We start from the raw sequence: 19,147 nt of genomic DNA, 5'->3' as shown, positions 1-19,147 counted from the left end.
GATTTTAAATTGTATCTACAGAATATATGCAAGCTTACAGACAAATAGCCGGAAACAACAAGTGAGATCTTGACTTGTCTTCTGAGATCTGAGATATTCTTCTTCTTCTTCTTCTTCTTTAGAATTCCCGGCAGTGTAGACGCATCGTGGCGTATTACTGAGAGAATTGTTGAATATATACTGTACACAAATGTTCTAGAATGTTTGATTATGACATCATACTGTGACATCACAAATGTTCTAGAATGTTCTATTATGACATCATACGGTGCCATCACGAATGTTCTAGAATGTTTGATTATGACATCATACTGTGACATCACAAATGTTCTAGAATGTTCTATTATGACATCATACGGTGACATCACGAATGTTCTAGAATGTTTGATTATGACATCATACTGTGACATCACAAATGTTCTAGAATGTTCTATTATGACATCATACTGTGACATCACAAATGTTCTAGAATGTTTGATTATGACATCATACTGTGACATCACAAATGTTCTAGAATGTTCTATTATGACATCATACTGTGACATCACAAATGTTCTAGAATGTTTGATTATGACCATACTGTGACATCACAAATGTTCTAGAATGTTCTATTATGACATCATACTGTGACATCACAAATGTTCTAGAATGTTCTATTATGACATCATACTGTGACATCACAAATGTTCTAGAATGTTCTATTATGACATCATACTGTGACATCCAGTGATGGGAATAACGGCGTTATGAATAACGGCGTTAGTTTTTTCAGTAACGAGTAATTACTCTTCCAATCTTAATAACGCTGTTACCTTTACTGCCAAAAAATGCGGTGCATTACTATGATTGAAGCTGTTTTTTTCCGCGGAGAAGCAATACTTTTTTTTCTTGGTTAGTGGGCAGTGCGCGATTGGCTGATGTTGAGTAAAATGTCATGGTAAGCCAATCAGAGGTAGAGGTGGGCGGGTGTTCGAAAGAATCCAGAGTCTGACACACAGCGACAATACAAGCGACTCAGTCAACGACACACCGCGGTTCTGTGTACGTTTTGATAGTTTGTTTGGCGAGCCCAAATAATCCAAAACTAATCCAACAAACAACACAAGCGAGCATTTTTTCACTCTTGTGTTAGTTGTGTTGCAGCGCAGGGCACTACAGTAGTGGAGGATACAGCCTTATCAACAGTGCTGCACTTCCTGGTTTAATAGCACAGTCTTCAGGTGCTCAGAGATATATATATCTGTATGTCATGCATGTCTTAACACTAGAACAGCCATGGAGAAAATGTCACTGATTCCCGCCGGAAGGGGTCAGATGACCCCACAGCTTATATGAGAAATATGAGAAAAATAAACAGTGTAAACTATATAATTACCTCTTAATATAAAAATATGAGGTTTACCACAGGTTTGAGTGACAATTATTAAAAAAAAAATATATATATATATATATATATATATATATATATATATTTTAATTTTTATTTTTGGGTGGAAGAGAGTCACATTGACGGGCCATGGGTTGGCCACCCCTGCGCTAGACGCTCACAAAGTGCTGTGACTTTCCACATATTATATATTCCATATATATGTGGAATAACATTCTAATTACATTTTCCTGAAGTCATTTAGAAATTTCAGAAACCGTGCTGCAGATAAAACGGGTACTTTTAGGAAAAGTCATTGAGTGACAGAGCTGGAGCTCGACCGAGTGACGAGGATACATTTATTGAAAATGCCTCGGGGTCATGTGACCCCTTGTCGGCTGTGCTAGTGTTAAATGTCATGATTAGATTAGTTTAGAATAGATGATTAGATTAGATTCTTATATCTGTATGTTGTGTATGTCATAAATGTCATGAATTTAAAATGGGGGACCCTGATGTAAACAAGGCGAAAGTCTCTCTGGTCTGCATCCCCTTAACAATTGTGTGTATTGAGCTGTACTGTATTGTACCCATTCTGCAATCTGGTCATTAAAATGTTTAATCAATCAGTATATATTTGTTATTTATTTTTGGTATAGTGCTTAACAAGCATCATTTAATGTTGCCCAGTTGTGGCCTGTTGAGGGGCAATACATATCAAAAGTTCCAAAACATCTATTGTGTTTGTATTTGTATGATCCACTATATAAACATAGTAATTATAATAGCTACATACATGGCATTTGATTGGAGGCTAGTCTCACTACTTTCTGAAGTAACTAGTTACTTTTATAATTTGTAACTGAGTAAGTAATTTAGTAACTTTTTGAAAGAAGTAACTAATAACTGTAACTAGTTACTTTTTTAAAGTAACTTGCCCAACACTGGTGACATCACAACGGAACATGTTTGAGTTCCATTTGAATAATTTAAATAATATGTTGACATTAAAAAATAACAAATAAAATGATAAAAAAACGACATAAAACAATGATACAAATTATAATAAAATATTTAAGTCAAATTTATAGAAATAATGAAAAATAAGACAATGAAATAAAGATAATAATTCATTTAAAAGCTATTTTAAAAAGGTAAGTTTTGAGCAGTGCCAACCGAGTCTGCTGTCCTAACTGACTTGGGGTCTGTAGGGTAAGCACTTATTCCCTCCGCCCTGAACATTTATGGAGATGTATGTGTCATAATCACAGCACGGGCATACTTCACTCCCCCTCCTTTTCCCCTCACGTTCTCCACACGCTCCTCTTCATCCCCCTCTCCATCCACTACACACTCCTCCTCATCCTCTCCTTCTCCATCCACTCCTCCATTTACCCTTATACGACCAGCATCACTTCTTCACGCCACCTAGCCCAGCTGCACTCCATCCCCCTAATTCACACGCGGTCAGGCACCTCACTCTTCACAGCTGCACCCTATCCTCCCCTGATGAGGTGCCTACTTCTACTTCTGCTTCTTAGAGCGGCACGGTGGTGTAGTGGTTAACACTGTCGCCTCACAGCAAGAAGGTCCAGGGTTCGATTCCCGCTTGGGGACCAGGTTTCCATGATGCCAGTTACCCAGGTGGGGTATCTCCCAGGCCTTTCTGTGTGGAGTTTTCATGTTCTCCCCCTCTGTGCTCGCAAGGGTTTCCCCCCCGATAAGATAAACCCAATGGAAAAACATGCACAACAACAAGATCGCTAACGCTGTGGCGTCCTTGACGAAGACGGACAGGAGCACTTGGATTGGTCCCCTGGCGCGGCTCACGTTGACGCCTGTCTGCTCCCGGCTGCCCTTGGGGGGGAAGGGCGACGGGATGGGTTAATCGCAGATACGAATTGCATGCATGCATCGCATGTGTGCCAATTGATGACCTCAGAGCAGGTCCTAAATTATTATTATTATTTATTACCCCTCGACGCTGACCAGAAGTCGTCGTGGTATTAAATACCACTACCCAGGTACGACGTCTCTGCCTAAAGCTCTGCTGGAATCTACCCTTTGTATTGCCTACTCTAACCTGTTCTCTCCTGTGCCCCAAAGGACCGCCGTCCCTGCCTGGACGTCTCCTGTCCCCGAAGAGGAACACTTGCTCACCCGCTGCAGCCCAGCAGCTCCCAAGACAAGAACAAGGACCACTTGCTCGCTCGCTGCCGCCACGGCAGCCACAAGACAGAACATAACCCTGTTCTATTCCCCCCAATTCCTGTGTTGCTCATTTCATTAAAACCCTTGAAAACGCTCCTATCTCCTCTCCTGTGTATTCAGCAATTGGGCTGTGTTCCAGACCACAATCTCACAGTATGGGCCTTTTAAGTCAGTGATAAAAGTGTCTTTCAAGGATAAGTGAGCTCCTGCACTGATTATTATAGTTCGATATTCAATATTTGATCACCAAAAACCCCCCAAAAAAGGCCCCTCCCCGCCCAAAAAGGGCCCCCAAAAATAGCACAGGTGTAGTGCCCTTTTCAGCCTTTGAGCACCTGCCCCTCTAAAGTCCTGTGCACGTCCCTGCTCTGGTGTTGTGGTCGTGGAATTCACTGACCTTTGGGAAGTATTTTGACATGTACATGGGTACCTTGGTCGTGTAGTGCATCTTGTAGACCAGGCCCATTGCAAGTTGCTGTACTCTGTCGTCTACTCTAAGCCATCCATAGGTAGTCAAAGTGGGCAGGGGTGAGGTGGGTTCTAGGAGTCAGGTCAAGCAGATCTGTGGCTCCCTCTAGTGCCGAGACCATGTAAGTCACTGACCTTGGTGAAGTCATTTCTGAGGTATTTTGGAACAACATTGTTTACTATCCTGTGGACCATGCCGAGTTTGATTTGGGTTACTCTCTCATCTACTCTGAGCCACTTGAGGCTGTCGAAATGACACTGTTGTAGGTGAGGCCTGGGATGCAACTGTAAAATGAGTCTAACTAATTTATTTTGTGCGGTCTGCAGCCTATTCGTCAGTGACACTGTGATGCTTTACATATCTGTAGATACTAATAATAATAATAATAATAATAATAATAATAATAATAATAATAATAATAATAATAATAATAATAATAATAATAATAATAATAATAATAATAATAAGTAGTACTCATTTATATATTTTGTATACAGTTTAATCACCTGTACACTGTATATTGTTAATGCACTTTACTGTTACATTTGCACTCTGGTTGGATGCTACATTTATTTTCGTTGTACTTGTGTTGTATAATGACAATACATTTGAATCTAATAATATTACACCTATTACACCATCAGTAAAGTGCATTAAAAATATACAATGTAGGCTACAATTGATTAAATGTGATTCGTATTTACAATGACGGCCTGGCGACAGGGCAAAGGGGATGTACTGTATTGTACCCATTCTGCAATCTGCTAAATAAAGTTTTCATTCATTCATTCAGGGAACAAAAACAATAATAAAATAAAATAAAATAAACACCACGCTAATCTCTCCTGTGACAAAATGGCATCCAATGTAATAAAAAAAAGTCAACCAACAAACTCGATTCCTGTACCGGACCTCCTCTCTGGTAAACAAGAATACCCTGAAGACTCTGGCAGGAGCACTCATTCAAGGGTACTACGACTATGCTTGCACCTCATGGTACCAAAGCACCTCAAAGGCACTAAAAACAAAATTACAAACATCTCAAAACAAACATGGTCAGACTACTGCTTGACCTGACTCCTAGAACCCACCTCACCCCTGCCCACTTTGACAACTTAGGATGGCTTAGAGTAGACGACAGAGTACAGCAACTTGCAATGGGCCTGGTCTACAAGATACACTACACGACCAAGGTACCCATGTACATGTCAAAATACTTCCCAAAGGTCAGTGAATACCACGATCACAACACCAGAGGGAGCTCCACAAATCATGTTAAACCCAGATTCGGCTCAAATAAGGGACTAAACACGTTTCGCAATTATGCCACATCAATGTGGAACGCCCTACCTAAAGCTGTAAAGGAATGTGGATCACTACCCACTTTCAAAACCTCTCTCAAGGGACACCTACGGGAGACTGCAATTCAAAACTGGCCCCTGTAAATATCCTAACCCAACCCCCTCCAATGTACAGTAATTTAACTAGTATGGTTTTGTCAATAGTCCAATGTACAATTTTGCTTGTTTGTACAGTGTCTCCTCCCCCCCCCCCTCAATGTACAGTTTTGCTTGTTTATACAGTGTCTCCCCCCCCCCCCCCCCCAACCACCTCCAATGTAGATTACCCAGTATGGTTGTCAATATCCCAGTGTACCCAACCCCCCCCACCCAACCTCCTCCAATGTACAGTTTCTACGTCAAATGTATATACTCCCTTTTCTTGACTCCTTCTGTATCACAAACAGTACTGTATTTGCAAATCTGGTATGTCATAAATGTATAGATGTAGCAGTACTGACTATCTGTATGTCATGTATGTCATATATGTCCTGATTAATTGAAAATGGGGGACCCTGATGTAAACAAGACGAAAGTCTTTCTCTGGTCTGCATCCCCTTAACAATTGTGTGTATTGAGCTGTACTGTATTGTACCCATTCTGCAATCTGTTAATAAAGTTGTCAATCAATCAATCAATCAATCAAACGCACCATCTAGGGGCGTGATGACGTGAGGACGTGATGACGCGTCCAACGTAGGGCGTGGCGACGGTCTGACGTAATTACGTATTTCAACTTCCTGTCCACGCAAAGTCCCACATCCAGAAGCCGTCCGCTGTTCTGGTTTAGAAGGCCAAATAGCGACAGACCGGTGAGTTTTAAACAGTTTAAAACATATTCACAACACGTCACTAGTGATGATCGATATCGAATCTTAGTTCTGACGGCATTCATGTCTCGTGTCGGAGACGTGCCGCCCGCTTTAACGTCTCCCAACACGACCTTTACTCAAAAGTCCTTGAGGTTTCTGACAGACGGTTAGCTTATTATTAGCTTGTTAGCTGAACAACACGTCTGTTGGATAATAATATCGCGTTGTTGTTAATATTAATACTCGGTGTCGTCAGCTGTGTGTCTTCCAGTGTTTACCATCTTTTAACCAGGTACCCGACTGGTTCACTTAACTCTTAACTTGTCCTCAGCGTGTAACGTTAGCCCTGTCCCTGCTGTTGGTGGAAGACATGGCAACTAACCTGCTGTGTATTGTCGCTGTGAAAGGGTTAACCTGCTGTTGTGTTGATTGATTGATTGATTGAAAACTTTATTAACAGATTGCAGAATGGGTACAATACAGTACAGCTCAATACACACAATTGTTAAGGGGATGCAGACCAGAGAAAGACTTTCGTCTTGTTTCCACCAGGGTCCCCCATTTTCAATTCATCAGGACATATATGACATACATGACATACAGATAGTCAGTACTGCTACATCTATACATTTATGACATACCAGATTTGCAAATACAGTACTGTTTATGATACAGAAGGAGTCAAGAAAAGGGAGTATATACATTTGACGTAGAAACTGTACATTGGAGGAGGTTGGGTGGGGGGGTTGGGTACACTGGGATATTGACAACCATACTGGGTAATTTACATTGGAGGTGGTTGGGGGGGGGGGGGGGGCACACTGTATAGACAAGCAAAACTGTACATTGAGGGGGGGGGAGACTCTGTACAAACAAACAAAATTGTACATTGGACTATTGACAAAACCATACTAGGTAAATGACTGTACATTGGAGGGGGTTGGGTTAGGATATTTACAGGGGCCAGTGTTGAATTGCAGTCTCCCGTAGGTGTCTCTTGAGAGAGGTTTTGAAAGTGGGTAGTGATCCACATTCCTTTACAGCTTTGGGTAGGGCGTTCCACATTGATGTGGCATAATTGCGAAACGTGTTTAGTCCCTTATTTGAGCCGAATCTGGGTTTAACATGATTTGTGGAGCTCCCTCTGGTGTTGTGATCGTGGTATTCACTGACCTTTGGGAAGTATTTTGCCATGTACATGGGTACCTTGGTCGTGTAGTGTATCTTGTAGACCAGGCCCATTGCAAGTTGCTGTACTCTGTCATCTACTCTAAGCCATCCTAGGTTGTCAAAGTGGGCAGGGGTGAGGTGGGTTCTAGGAGTAAGGTCAAGCAGTAGTCTGACCAGTTTGTTTTGAGATGTTTGTAATTTTGTTTTTAGCGCCTTTGAGGTGCTTTGGTACCATGAGGTGCAAGCATAGTCGTAGTACCCCTGAATGAGTGCTCCTGCCAGAGTCTTCAGGGTATTCTTGTTTACCAGAGAGGAGATCCGGTACAAGAATCGAGTTCGTTGGTTGACTTTTTTTATTACATTGGATGCCATTTTGTCACAGGAGAGATTAGCCTCTAGGATGGAACCCAGGTAGGTAATTTCATCTTTCCTTGTGACAATATTGTCACCCACTGTAACTGAGAAGCCGTCGGTCTTGCTGAGTTTGTTATTTGAACCGAAGAGAATGGACTCTGTTTTGCCCATGTGTAATGATAGTTTGTTATCAGCGAGCCATATGCAGATTCTGCCTAGTTCCGAGCTGAGTGTGGCGGTGAAAGGGTTAACCTGCTGTGTATTGTAGCTGTGAAAGGGTTAACCTTCTGTTGTGTGGCAGTGAGAAATTGTTAACCTGCTTTTGTGTGGCAGTGAAAGGGTTAACCTGATGTTGTGTGGCAGTGAAAGGGTTAACCTTCTGTGTATTGTCGCTGTGAAAGGGTTAACCTGCTGTTGTGTGGCAGTGAAAGGGTTAACCTGCTTTTTGTGTGGCAGTGAAAGGGTTAACCTTCTGTTGTGTGGCAGTGAAAGGGTTAATTTTCTGTGTATTGTTGCAGTGAAAGGGTTAACCTTCTGTGTATTGTTGCAGTGAAAGGGTTAACCGCTTGGTAGTGCGGCAGTGAAAGGGTTCACTTGTCCTCAGCATGTAACGGTAGCCTGACGCCCTGTCCCTGCTCTTGGTGGAAGACATGGCAGCTAACCTTTAACCTCAGCTCAGGTCACCTGTCAGTCTGTCTGTCTGTCCTCAGCCGCCCTGCAGACCTCCACCCACCTGTAAAGCACTGTATATTACATTATGTCGTGTTAGCTACTAGCCAGCTAGCGGTGAGAGCGGTAGGTCGAGGTTATTGGTCATTAGCCAGTTCAGTCGTGTGTGAAACCAACATCACGGTGTGTAGGGAGGTAGGTAAACAAGCCTCTCTCAGTCACATCATATTTAACCATAAAGAAATCACACGACTTCCCTGCTGACAATCTGATAAACCCTTGATGTCATGCAGTATAATATGCACTTGTGTTACACATACAGCTTATAATATAACGACTAGAGAGACCTGTATATTTACATACAGCGTATAATATAATGACTAGAGACCTGTATGTTTACATACAGTTTATAATATAACGACTAGAGACTAGAGAGACCTGTATGTTTACAAACGGATTGAATTGGCTTTGGATACATCATGTTTACTGTTGATCTGCCTCTCTCTCCCTGTGTGTGTTTTGAATGTGTGTGTGTTTCTAGTGAAGATGATGGCTGCACCATTGCGCTTACTGTACTCTGCCTCAAGACCAGGTAAGATGTTTCAGATTCACAGGGTCTCAGGGCTTTAGAGCTGCTGGTCTCAGAGCAGCTGGTCTCAGAGCTGCTGGTCTCAGAGCTGCTGGTCTCAGAGCTTTAGAGCTGCTGGTCTCAGAGCTTTAGAGCTGCTGGTCTCAGAGCTGCTGGTCTCAGAGCTGCTGGTCTCAGAGCTGCTGGTCTCAGAGCTTTAGAGCTGCTGGTCTCAGAGCTGCTGGTCTCAGAGCTGCTGGTCTCAGAGCTTTAGAGCTGCTGGTCTCAGAGCTGCTGGTCTCAGAGCTTTAGAGCTGCTGGTCTCAGAGCTGCTGGTCTCAGAGCTTTAGAGCTGCTGGTCTCAGAGCAGCTGGTCTCAGAGCTTTAGAGCTGCTGGTCTCAGAGCTTTAGAGCTGCTGGTCTCAGAGCTGCTGGTCTCAGAGCTGCTTGTCTCAGAGCTTTAGAGCTGCTGGTCTCAGAGCTTTAGAGCTGCTGGTCTCAGAGCTGCTGGTCTCAGAGCTGCTGGTCTCAGAGCTGCTGGTCTCAGAGCTGCTGGTCTCAGAGCTGCTGGTCTCAGAGCTGCTGGTCTCAGAGCTGCTGGTCTCAGAGCTTTAGAGCTGCTGGTCTCAGCTAATAAATATGTTACTTTGCCCAACCTTAGTGCAGTGGTCTGTGTGATATTGAGGTGGTCTGTCTGATATTGTGGTGGTCTGTGTGATATTGAGGTGGTCTGTCTGATATTGTGGTGGTCTGTCTGATATTGAGGTGGTCTCTGTGATATTGTGGTGGTCTCTCTGATATTGTGGTGGTCTGTCTGATATTGTGGTGGTCTGTCTGATATTGTGGTGGTCTGTCTGATATTGTGGTGGTCTGTCTGATATTGTGGTGGTCTGTGATATTGTGGTGGTCTGTGATATTGTGGTGGTCTCTCTGATATTGTGGTGGTCTGTGTGATATTATGGTGGTCTCTCTGATATTGTGGTGGTCTGTGTGATATTATGGTGGTCTCTCTGATATTGTGGTGGTCTGTGTGATATTGTGGTGGTCTGTGTGATATTGTGGTGGTCTGTGTGATATTGAGGTGGTCTCTCTGATATTGTGGTGGTCTCTCTGATATTGTGGTGGTCTGTGTGATATTGTGGTGGTCTGTGTGATATTGAGGTGGTCTGTCTGATATTGAGGTGGTCTCTGATATTGTGGTGGTCTGTGTGATATTGTGGTGGTCTGTGTGATATTGTGGTGGTCTGTCTGATATTGTGGTGGTCTGTGTGATATTGTGGTGGTCTGTGTGATATTGTGGTGGTCTGTGTGATATTGTGGTGGTCTGTGTGATATTGTGGTGGTCTGTGTGATATTGTGGTGGTCTCTGTGATATTGAGGTGGTCTGTGTGATATTGAGGTGGTCTCTCTGATATTGTGGTGGTCTGTGTGATATTGTGGTGGTCTCTCTGATATTGAGGTGGTCTGTCTGATATTGAGGTGGTCTCTCTGATATTGAGGTGGTCTGTGTGATATTGTGGTGGTCTGTGTGATATTGAGGTGGTCTGTGTGATATTGAGGTGGTCTCTCTGATATTGAGGTGGTCTGTCTGATATTGTGGTGGTCTGTGTGATATTGTGGTGGTCTGTCTGATATTGAGGTGGTCTGTCTGATATTGTGGTGGTCTGTCTATTGTGGTGGTCTGTGTGATATTGTGGTGGTCTGTGTGATATTGTGGTGGTCTGTGTGATATTGTGGTGGTCTGTGTGATATTGTGGTGGTCTGTCTGATATTGTGGTGGTCTGTGTGATATTGTGGTGGTCTGTCTGATATTGTGGTGGTCTGTGTGATATTGTGGTGGTCTGTCTGATATTGTGGTGGTCTGTGTGATATTGTGGTGGTCTGTGTGATATTGTGGTGGTCTGTGTGATATTGTGGTGGTCTGTGTGATATTGTGGTGGTCTCTCTGATATTGTGGTGGTCTGTCTGTGTGATAAGTTAACTGAAAGGGGAACCGTGGAATATCTTCTCTGGTTTCCATATTCAAGTCACTGCTGTTGTTTTTCCTTCAGGCACTTTGGCGGCCAGACAGATTGTGCTGAGGTCCTTCAGCGTGTCTGTCCAGCGGGAGGCCTTCAGTAAGTAACACTGTAGTTGGGATGTTCGATGTTGGCTTCTTTTTTTACCGATATCAACCGATACCGATATATGCAGGCCCCCCCCCCCCCCAAAAAAACTGAATAATTTCAGGTAATTAACATTACATACATATCTCTTGTCGTGGAATTAACACAACATTATGCATACTTTTGACAATAAATAAAATAAGAATGTGTTCTTACTTGCTTGGGTAAATAAAGGTTAAAGAAATGACTGTAGAAGAGTATCTTAACTTGTTGATGGCATGTACCCCTTCAGTAACCCTTTCTTATTATTATTACTATAAAGTTACTACTTTATAATAAAGGCATTCGTTTTGTGGCATTAACATTATATAGTTATACGTTCAATAACATCAGCGTATTTACCGGACCATAGCAAGGCAAGCAATACTCAATTCATATCTCAGTTCCTTTCTTTGCTCAGAGCGTGCTGAGTTGTCCCATTCTGCGGTCTGTTAATAAAGTTTTCAATCAGACAAGTGTATAGAACGAAGGGCTTTTATTATAACATTCGTTGCAGACAGTAAAATCATTATGTCTCGTTTAGTACTCCTGAGGAGCGATGGTAGTCCACTCCGGCGGGGAGCTAAAGCTAACGTTATTAGCCGTATTGTGATGAGCTCTGATCAATGGCTGACATTCAGGACGTAAAAAACTGCAGGACGATCCAACGTGTGACGCGTCTCTCTTCTGACCAATTAGTGGTCTGCAATGTTTCACGTGACTTTTCTGGTACCCAATAGGGTCGCTTGGAACCTCGATAGAGGAGTAGGGTATATCTGCAGAGCCGCAAGCCCAACGAGAGGAGGGTACTTTATTATTATTATTATAAAAAACAGCAGTGATGCGGTATTCGGCCTACTCTGCGGTGGCCGTGATGTAACAGCGATACTGTGGTAATCGTGGCAGCTCTACGCTCACTAAACATGTTTCTCTCTCTCTCTCTGTCTCTCTCTGTCTCTCTCTGTCTGTCTCTTATCTCTCTCTCTCTCTCTCTCTCTCTCTCTCTCTCTCTCTCTCTCTCTATGTCTCTCTCTCTCTATGTCTCTCTCTCTCTATGTCTCTCTCTCTCTAGAGTATGTGAATGCAGCAGAGCTCCCTACAGACATGAGGTCCATCACGGACAGAGCAGCTCAGACTCTGCTGTGGACAGAGCTCTTCAGAGGTTAGCCCCGCCCTCATCTCTGACATCACAGAGAGTAGCCCCGCCCTCGTCTCTGACATCACACAGGGTAGCCCCGCCCTCACCTCTGACATCACAGAGGGACACGTTTATTCAGAACCTGTACAATAGGTTATATTATGACTAGTGCTGTCAATGGATAAATTTTTTTTTACTAATTGATCTCAATTTTCTGTAATTAATCTAGATTAAAAATAAAAAATTTCGACTTAAGACCGAAGCTTGTAACCGATATTTACTTGAGTAAAATCATGGAATTAATGTAAAATCAACACGAAGAAAGTATATTTAGATTCAAAGACTATTTTAATAGCTTTCTTTGAATACAGTTTCTCCTGTGAAATACAAATGTTCAACAAAACCATCAACATTGACTCAGCCAGACCGCTTTCCATCCAGAGTCGATGCAAAAAAAGAACAAGCAAATATACTGCTGAAAGTTCATAACGTTGAAGATTTTTCACTCCATAGATTAATCTAGATTAGTTTATTTTAATGCTTTAAATAATTTAAATTAATCTCCAGAGTTAAAGCATTAACTTTGACAGCCCTAAATATGACATGTTATTGTCATGTTTATATCACCAGGGCCCCGTTCCCCGTACCTGGCTAACTGAGTTAGCCGGATAATTTTCAGCATAGCTTGACTTAAGCCAGACCTTTCTGTTCCCCTAGACTGTGAGAAATATTTCAGGAAGCGAGCTGGCATTTCTTTGCGGGGGCGTGGCCATGGTTCATCCAGCTAACTGAACTAAACCCTGCTCCCGACCAGGTTCAAACTTTCTGATCTGTTACCATGGTGATTTAGACAATCCGACTTCGGGGAACAGAAAGGTCCGGCTTAAGTCAAGCTATGCTGAGAATTATCCGGCTAACTCAGTTAGCCAGGTACGGGGAATAGGGCCCAGGTCTGTTATATTATGACATGTTATTGTCATGTTGTTATATCACCAGGTCTGTTATATTATGACATGTTATTGTCATGTTATGTTATATTATTACATGTTGTTGTTATGTAATATTATGACATGTTATTGTCATGTTTATATCACCAGGTCTGTTATATTATGACATGTTATTGTCATGTTATTGTCATGTTATGTAATATTATTACATGTTGTTGTCATGTTATGTAATATTATGACATGTTGTTGTCATGTTATGTAATATTATGACATGTTGTTGTCATGTGATGTCACCAGGTCTGGGGATGACGATGAGCTATCTGTTCAGAGAACCAGCGACCATCAACTACCCGTTTGAGAAGGGTCCCCTGTCCCCCCGCTTCAGAGGAGAGCACGCCCTGCGCAGGTACCACCCCCCCACCCCCGACCTCCAGGGGCCACGCAGGGTTCACTACACGCCCTGCGCAGGTACCACCCCCCACCCCCGACCTCCAGGGTCCACGCAGGGTTCACTACACGCCCTGCGCAGGTACCACCCCCCACCCCCGACCTCCAGGGTCCACGCAGGGTTCACTACACGCCCTGCGCAGGTACCACCCCCGACCCCCGACCTCCAGGGTCCATGCAGGGTTCACTACACGCCCTGCACAGGTACCACCCCCGACCCCCGACCTCCAGGGTCCACGCAGGGTTCACTAGTGAAGAGTGTGGTTCAGATGATGACGGGTGTTTCTGACGCAGGTATCCCTCCGGAGAGGAACGCTGCATCGCCTGCAAACTGTGTGAAGCCATCTGTCCTGCGCAGGTACTGGTTTAAACACTGATCCATGTAGAAATAATGAATTCATAACATAATATTTCTCTCTCTCTCTCTCTCTCCCTCTCTGTGTCTCTCTCTCTCCCTCTCTGTGTCTCTCTCTCTCCCTCTCTGTGTCTCTCCCTCTCTATCTCTTTCTCTCTATCTCTTTCTCTCTCTCCCTCTCTATCTTTTTCTCTCTCTCTCCCTCTCTATCTCTTTCTCTCTCTCCCTCTCTATCTCTTTCTCTCTATCTCTTTCTCTCTCTCCCTCTCTATCTTTTTCTCTCTCTCCCCCTCTCTATCTCTTTCTCTCTCTCCCTCTCTATCTCTTTGTCTCTCTCTCCCTCTATCTTTTTCTCTCTCTCCCTCTCTTTCTCTATCTCTTTCTCTCTCTCCCTCTCTATCTCTTTGTCTCTCTCTCCCTCTATCTTTTTCTCTCTCTCCCTCTCTTTCTCTCTATCTCTTTGTCTCTCTCTCCCTCTCTATCTCTTTGTCTCTCTCTCCCTCTCTATCTCTTTGTCTCTCTCTCTCTCTCCCTCTCTATCTCTTTCTCTCTCTCCCTCTCTATCTCTTTGTCTCTCTCTCCCTCTCCATAAAATGTGAATCACGATTTTTTCCCTCTTAAGAATTGAGATCACGATTCTCTCACACGATTCTTATTTTTTTTTCAATAAAATCATTTATTGCACTCTTTTGTAACCCTTTCACTGCCGCACTACCAAACGGTTAACCCTTTCACTGCGACAATACACAGAAGGTTAACCCTTTCACTGCCACACGACAGAAGGTTAACCCTTTACTATCACACAACCATAGATAGTATCACACAAAGTAAATTCTTTTTTAATGTAATAAAAAAAATTGAATAATTTAGAAATGAGATTGCATAGGTCTATGAATCGAGATCGTGATTTTTTTTTTCAATTAATTGCCAAGCACTAATGGTTGCCTCCGCCGTGAGTGTGTGTGTGTGAGTGTGTGAGTGTGTGTGGGTACAAATGTGGGTACAAATGTGAGTAACATTGTAAAGCGCTTTGGATAAAAGCGCCATATAAAAAAGCAGCCATTTACAATTGACCATCTCTCCCCCCCCCCCCTCCCCCCTATCTCCCCCTCCTCCCCCCCCCCCCCCCTCCAGGCGATCACCATAGAGGCGGAGCCTCGTGCAGACGGCAGCAGGAGAACGACTCGTTACGACATCGACATGACCAAGTGCATCTACTGTGGCTTCTGTCAGGAGGCGTGTCCTGTAGACGCCATCGTGGAGGTCTGCCTGTCTGCCTGTCTGTCTGTCTGCCTGTCTGCCTGTCTGTCTGTCTGCCTGTCTGTCTGTCTGTCAGGAGGTCTGTCTGTCTGTCTGTCTGTCTGTCTGTCTGTCTGTCTGTCTGTCTGTCTGTCTGTCTGTCTGTCTGTCTGTCTGTCTGTCTGTCTTGTGTATTTGTTTGTTGTGGTTCTATCAATATTCCATATCATTATTAAATAATAATAATAAAAAAGAACGTAAAATAAAACAAATGTATCCCTTCTTTCTCTCCCTCTCTCCCTTCCTTCCCCCCTCTCTGTCTCCCTCTCTCTCCCCCCTCTCTCCCCTCCCCCCTCTCTCTCCCCCCTCTCGCCCCCCCCTCTCCCTCTCTCTTCCTCCTCCCTCTCTCTTCCTCCCCCCTCTCTCTCTCTCCCCTCTCTCCCCCTCTCTTCCTCCCCCCTTTCTCTCTCCCCTCTCTCCCTCTCTCTCCCCCTCTCTCTCTCCCCCCTCTCTCCCTCCCCTCCCCCCTCCCTCTCTCCCCCCCCCTCTCTCTCTCTCTCTCAGGGTCCTAACTTTGAGTTTTCTACAGAGACCCACGAGGAGCTGCTTTATAACAAAGAGAAGCTTCTGAACAACGGAGACAAGTGGGAAGTGGAGATCGCTGCCAACATCCAGGCTGACTACCTCTACAGATAGACTCTGTACAGACCCCACCCCCCCTGACCTCTGACCCTAACCATGACCCCCCTGACTCTGTACTGACCCCCCCCTGACCTCTGACCTCTCTGACTCACACACTCTGAACAGACTCCTCTGACCTCTGACTCACACACGTCCAGACTGTACATAGAAACCAAACCAGACCAGACCAGACTAAACCAGACCAGACCACACCAGACTAGACCAGACTAGACCAGAACAGATCAGAACAGACCAAAGCAGACCACAGCAAGGATGTATAGATGTCAGGGTCTCTACCATAGATATCTATAGAACACTAGATAGCTTAAGGCGGAGTCACCAGCGTCACTGAACCGCCGCCATCTTGTGAGGGTCAGCCTTGAGTGAGAGTGAGTGAGCTGCACAGACAAAAATACTCATAACTCGCTGAAATATTGACGGATTTACAAACGGGTTGGTTTGCTATAAACATCAAAGATGTAGTTATGACACTGCATACTTATAAATAAAGATGTTTTTTTTTACAAACCGCTTGAATCATAGCCACGTTAATAATGCTTGTAATAAACCAAACCGTTTGTAAATCCGTCAATATTTCAGCGAGTTATGAGTATTTTTGTCTGTGCAGCTCACTCACTCTCACTCAAGGCTGACCTGGGCAAGATGGCGGCGGTTCAGTGACGTCGCTCTCCATTGGCCGGCAGCGCGGGCAAGCTATCTAGTGTTCTATATATATCTATGGTCTCTCGCTCCCAGCGCCCTGGAAGGACGTGTTTAACTCTGACCCGTCTTCCAGAGTCTGTAGCAGCGCCAGCTAGTGTTGAAGCTCGGTCCTGCGCTGAGGGACAGGTTTATATAAATAACCTTCTAGGTGACGACTCTGATGACGTCCAGCTTTGCAGTCGTAGGTCAATAAGCGTCGCTTCCCATGGAAACATCCAGGGCTGCTGTACCGAGTGTCATTCTTTAACATTCGAAGCTTCTGTTGAAGTATTCGAACGAAGCTTCGAAATGTCTGTCGTCGTATTTTATGATTTAATGCAAAAACTAAATCCTCAATTTGAATAAAGTGATTCATCTGATTAAATCAACTTTCTTTAATGAATCAGTTTCGTCAACATAAATAATCCAATCGGGGCACGGTTGGTACGAAAGTGACGGTGACGTCTCGATGGAGCGCCGAGTGCCAAGCGGAGGCAGATAGGCTGCATCATCATTTATGATACATCTTTGATTTACTATATTAGTGTAGCCTAATCTTTATCTGCAACTGTGAAGAAAAACCCCATTGGTTTAAACGGAATGAATAGACTCATGAAAGAAAATATATATAATACATTTTTTTTTTTTTTTATTCAAATGTTGATTTAGAATTAGAATGTCAACATTATGAACGAAGCGTCGAACTATTTGGTACTTCCTGGCTATGGGATCTAGACACGTCTTTACCTTCCTGGCTATGGGATCTAGACACGTCTTTATATTCCTGGCTATGGGAACTAGACACGTCTTTACCTTCCTGGCTATGGGATCTAGACACGTCTTTATATTCCTGGCTATGGGAACTAGACACGTCTTTACCTTCCTGGCTATGGGAACTAGACACGTCTTTACCTTCCTGGCTATGGGAACTAGACACGTCTTTACCTTCCTGGCTATGGGAACTAGACACGTCTTTACCTTCCTGGCTATGGGAACTAGACACGTCTTTACCTTCCTGGCTATGGGAACTAGACACGTCTTTACCTTCCTGGCTATGGGAACTAGACACGTCTTTATATTCCTGGCTATGGGAACTAGACACGTCTTTACCTTCCTGGCTATGGGAACTAGACACGTCTTTATATTCCTGGCTATGGGAACTAGACACGTCTTTACCTTCCTGGCTATGGGAACTAGACACGTCTTCACAAGAAGATCTGCTTAGCTAGACAACTGGTCAAGAACATTCTGGCAAATTCTTGATCTTTGGAATGATAATAAATCAAATTTAGAATGTGGATATTGGTTTTATGGATATCCTGTTGCTATAGTAACCGATAGTCGCACTATGAACACCCCTGGGGGGGGGGTTATTTAAAGATGTATTGATTGACGGTGGTCATTTGGATGTTGCCCGTCAGATGGCAGAATGACCCGCAGACGAAGGCTCTTCTGATGGATGCGCTGCTGAGAGAATTGTACAAAGGTTAAATACTTGTGGTCTTCGAACGACGAAGAAAATAAATTAATGTTCTGTCTCTAAGTTTTCAACCGGTGTGCCGTGTCGTCTGTGTTTCTCTCTTCACTGGACCAGCTGCTCTCATCTAGACCACATCACCAGATATTGGTTCATTTATCAGATTGAAAACTAGTTCCTGTTTTTCACTCTTGCAGCTGGCTTAACACTACTAGCGCAATACCGCACATACGCCACTAGGTGGCAATGTTGATTTATTTATCAGAATGGACACCCATTTTCTTTTTCTCGTTTTGAGTTGAGTTGAACCTGGATTAAGGACATTTTTACTCAACTATTCAACTTGTATGTGCTGTACTGTGGTTTTTGGTCATTCGTAATGCAATTAGGTGGTTTCTAAAATATAAAAATATATTTTCTTTATTTTTTTATTTTATTTTTTTGTATTTTATTTTTTTATAATTTTTTAAACAAACACATAAACAAACATGACAACACACGATTAGATATACTAGCATTGTAAAACAGTGTACATCAGTTAACTCATCGTTTGGATAAATGTCTTATACAAGATATACCCCTAATACCTGCTATCTATTCCCCTACACACATATGCTCTTGCTCGCACCCCCTGCCCTGGACCCCCCCATGGATAATCCATCCATTATCCTTTGCTCCTACCCAAACACTACCATTAAATGCTAGCTTTTATTCTCTCCACCACTTCTAACCACATTGTCAATTTGGATTCCTTGAGACCCAAAGTTCTTGCTGTAGATATTTCTAGATAAATCACATCGAGATATGTAAGAATCCAGACCTTTCGGCACATTTTTTCCGGTTGAAACCATTGTGATGCTATCAGTTTTTTAGCCACTGTAATACCAGCTAAAACCAATCTCTTTTGTTGTATAGACCTCAAAAACATCATTCAGCAGTAATATAGAGGGGTGTACAGGTATATTCAGAATTAAGAGATTTGATAATTGCTGGGTCACTTCTTCCCAGAATATCTTAACTGGTGGGCAGTCCCAGTACATGTGCATAAATGTCCCCAT

General features: G+C 43.4%; 1 protein-coding gene across 1 annotated transcript; it reads left to right on the top strand.

Annotated features, from left to right (window-relative positions):
• Positions 1-6,122: 6,122 nt before the first annotated feature.
• LOC311232728 (NADH-ubiquinone oxidoreductase subunit 8-like) lies at positions 6,123-17,552 on the top strand. Its single transcript, XM_084338309.1, has 8 exons — positions 6,123-6,198; positions 8,933-8,983; positions 11,011-11,076; positions 12,176-12,265; positions 13,486-13,594; positions 13,930-13,993; positions 15,125-15,253; positions 15,794-17,552. The coding sequence occupies exons 2-8, from the start codon at positions 8,938-8,940 to the stop codon at positions 15,923-15,925; spliced, it is 636 nt and encodes a 211-aa protein (XP_084194435.1). The 5' UTR covers positions 6,123-6,198; positions 8,933-8,937; the 3' UTR covers positions 15,926-17,552.
• The last annotated feature ends 1,595 nt before the right edge of the window (positions 17,553-19,147 follow it).

The sequence above is a fragment of the Notolepis coatsorum genome (genome assembly GCF_963971535.1).
Source record: "Notolepis coatsorum genome assembly, contig: SUPER_7_unloc_2, whole genome shotgun sequence".
NCBI classification, from domain to species: Eukaryota; Metazoa; Chordata; class Actinopteri; order Aulopiformes; family Paralepididae; genus Notolepis; species Notolepis coatsorum.
This window is presented reverse-complemented; position numbering and strand designations above follow the sequence as displayed.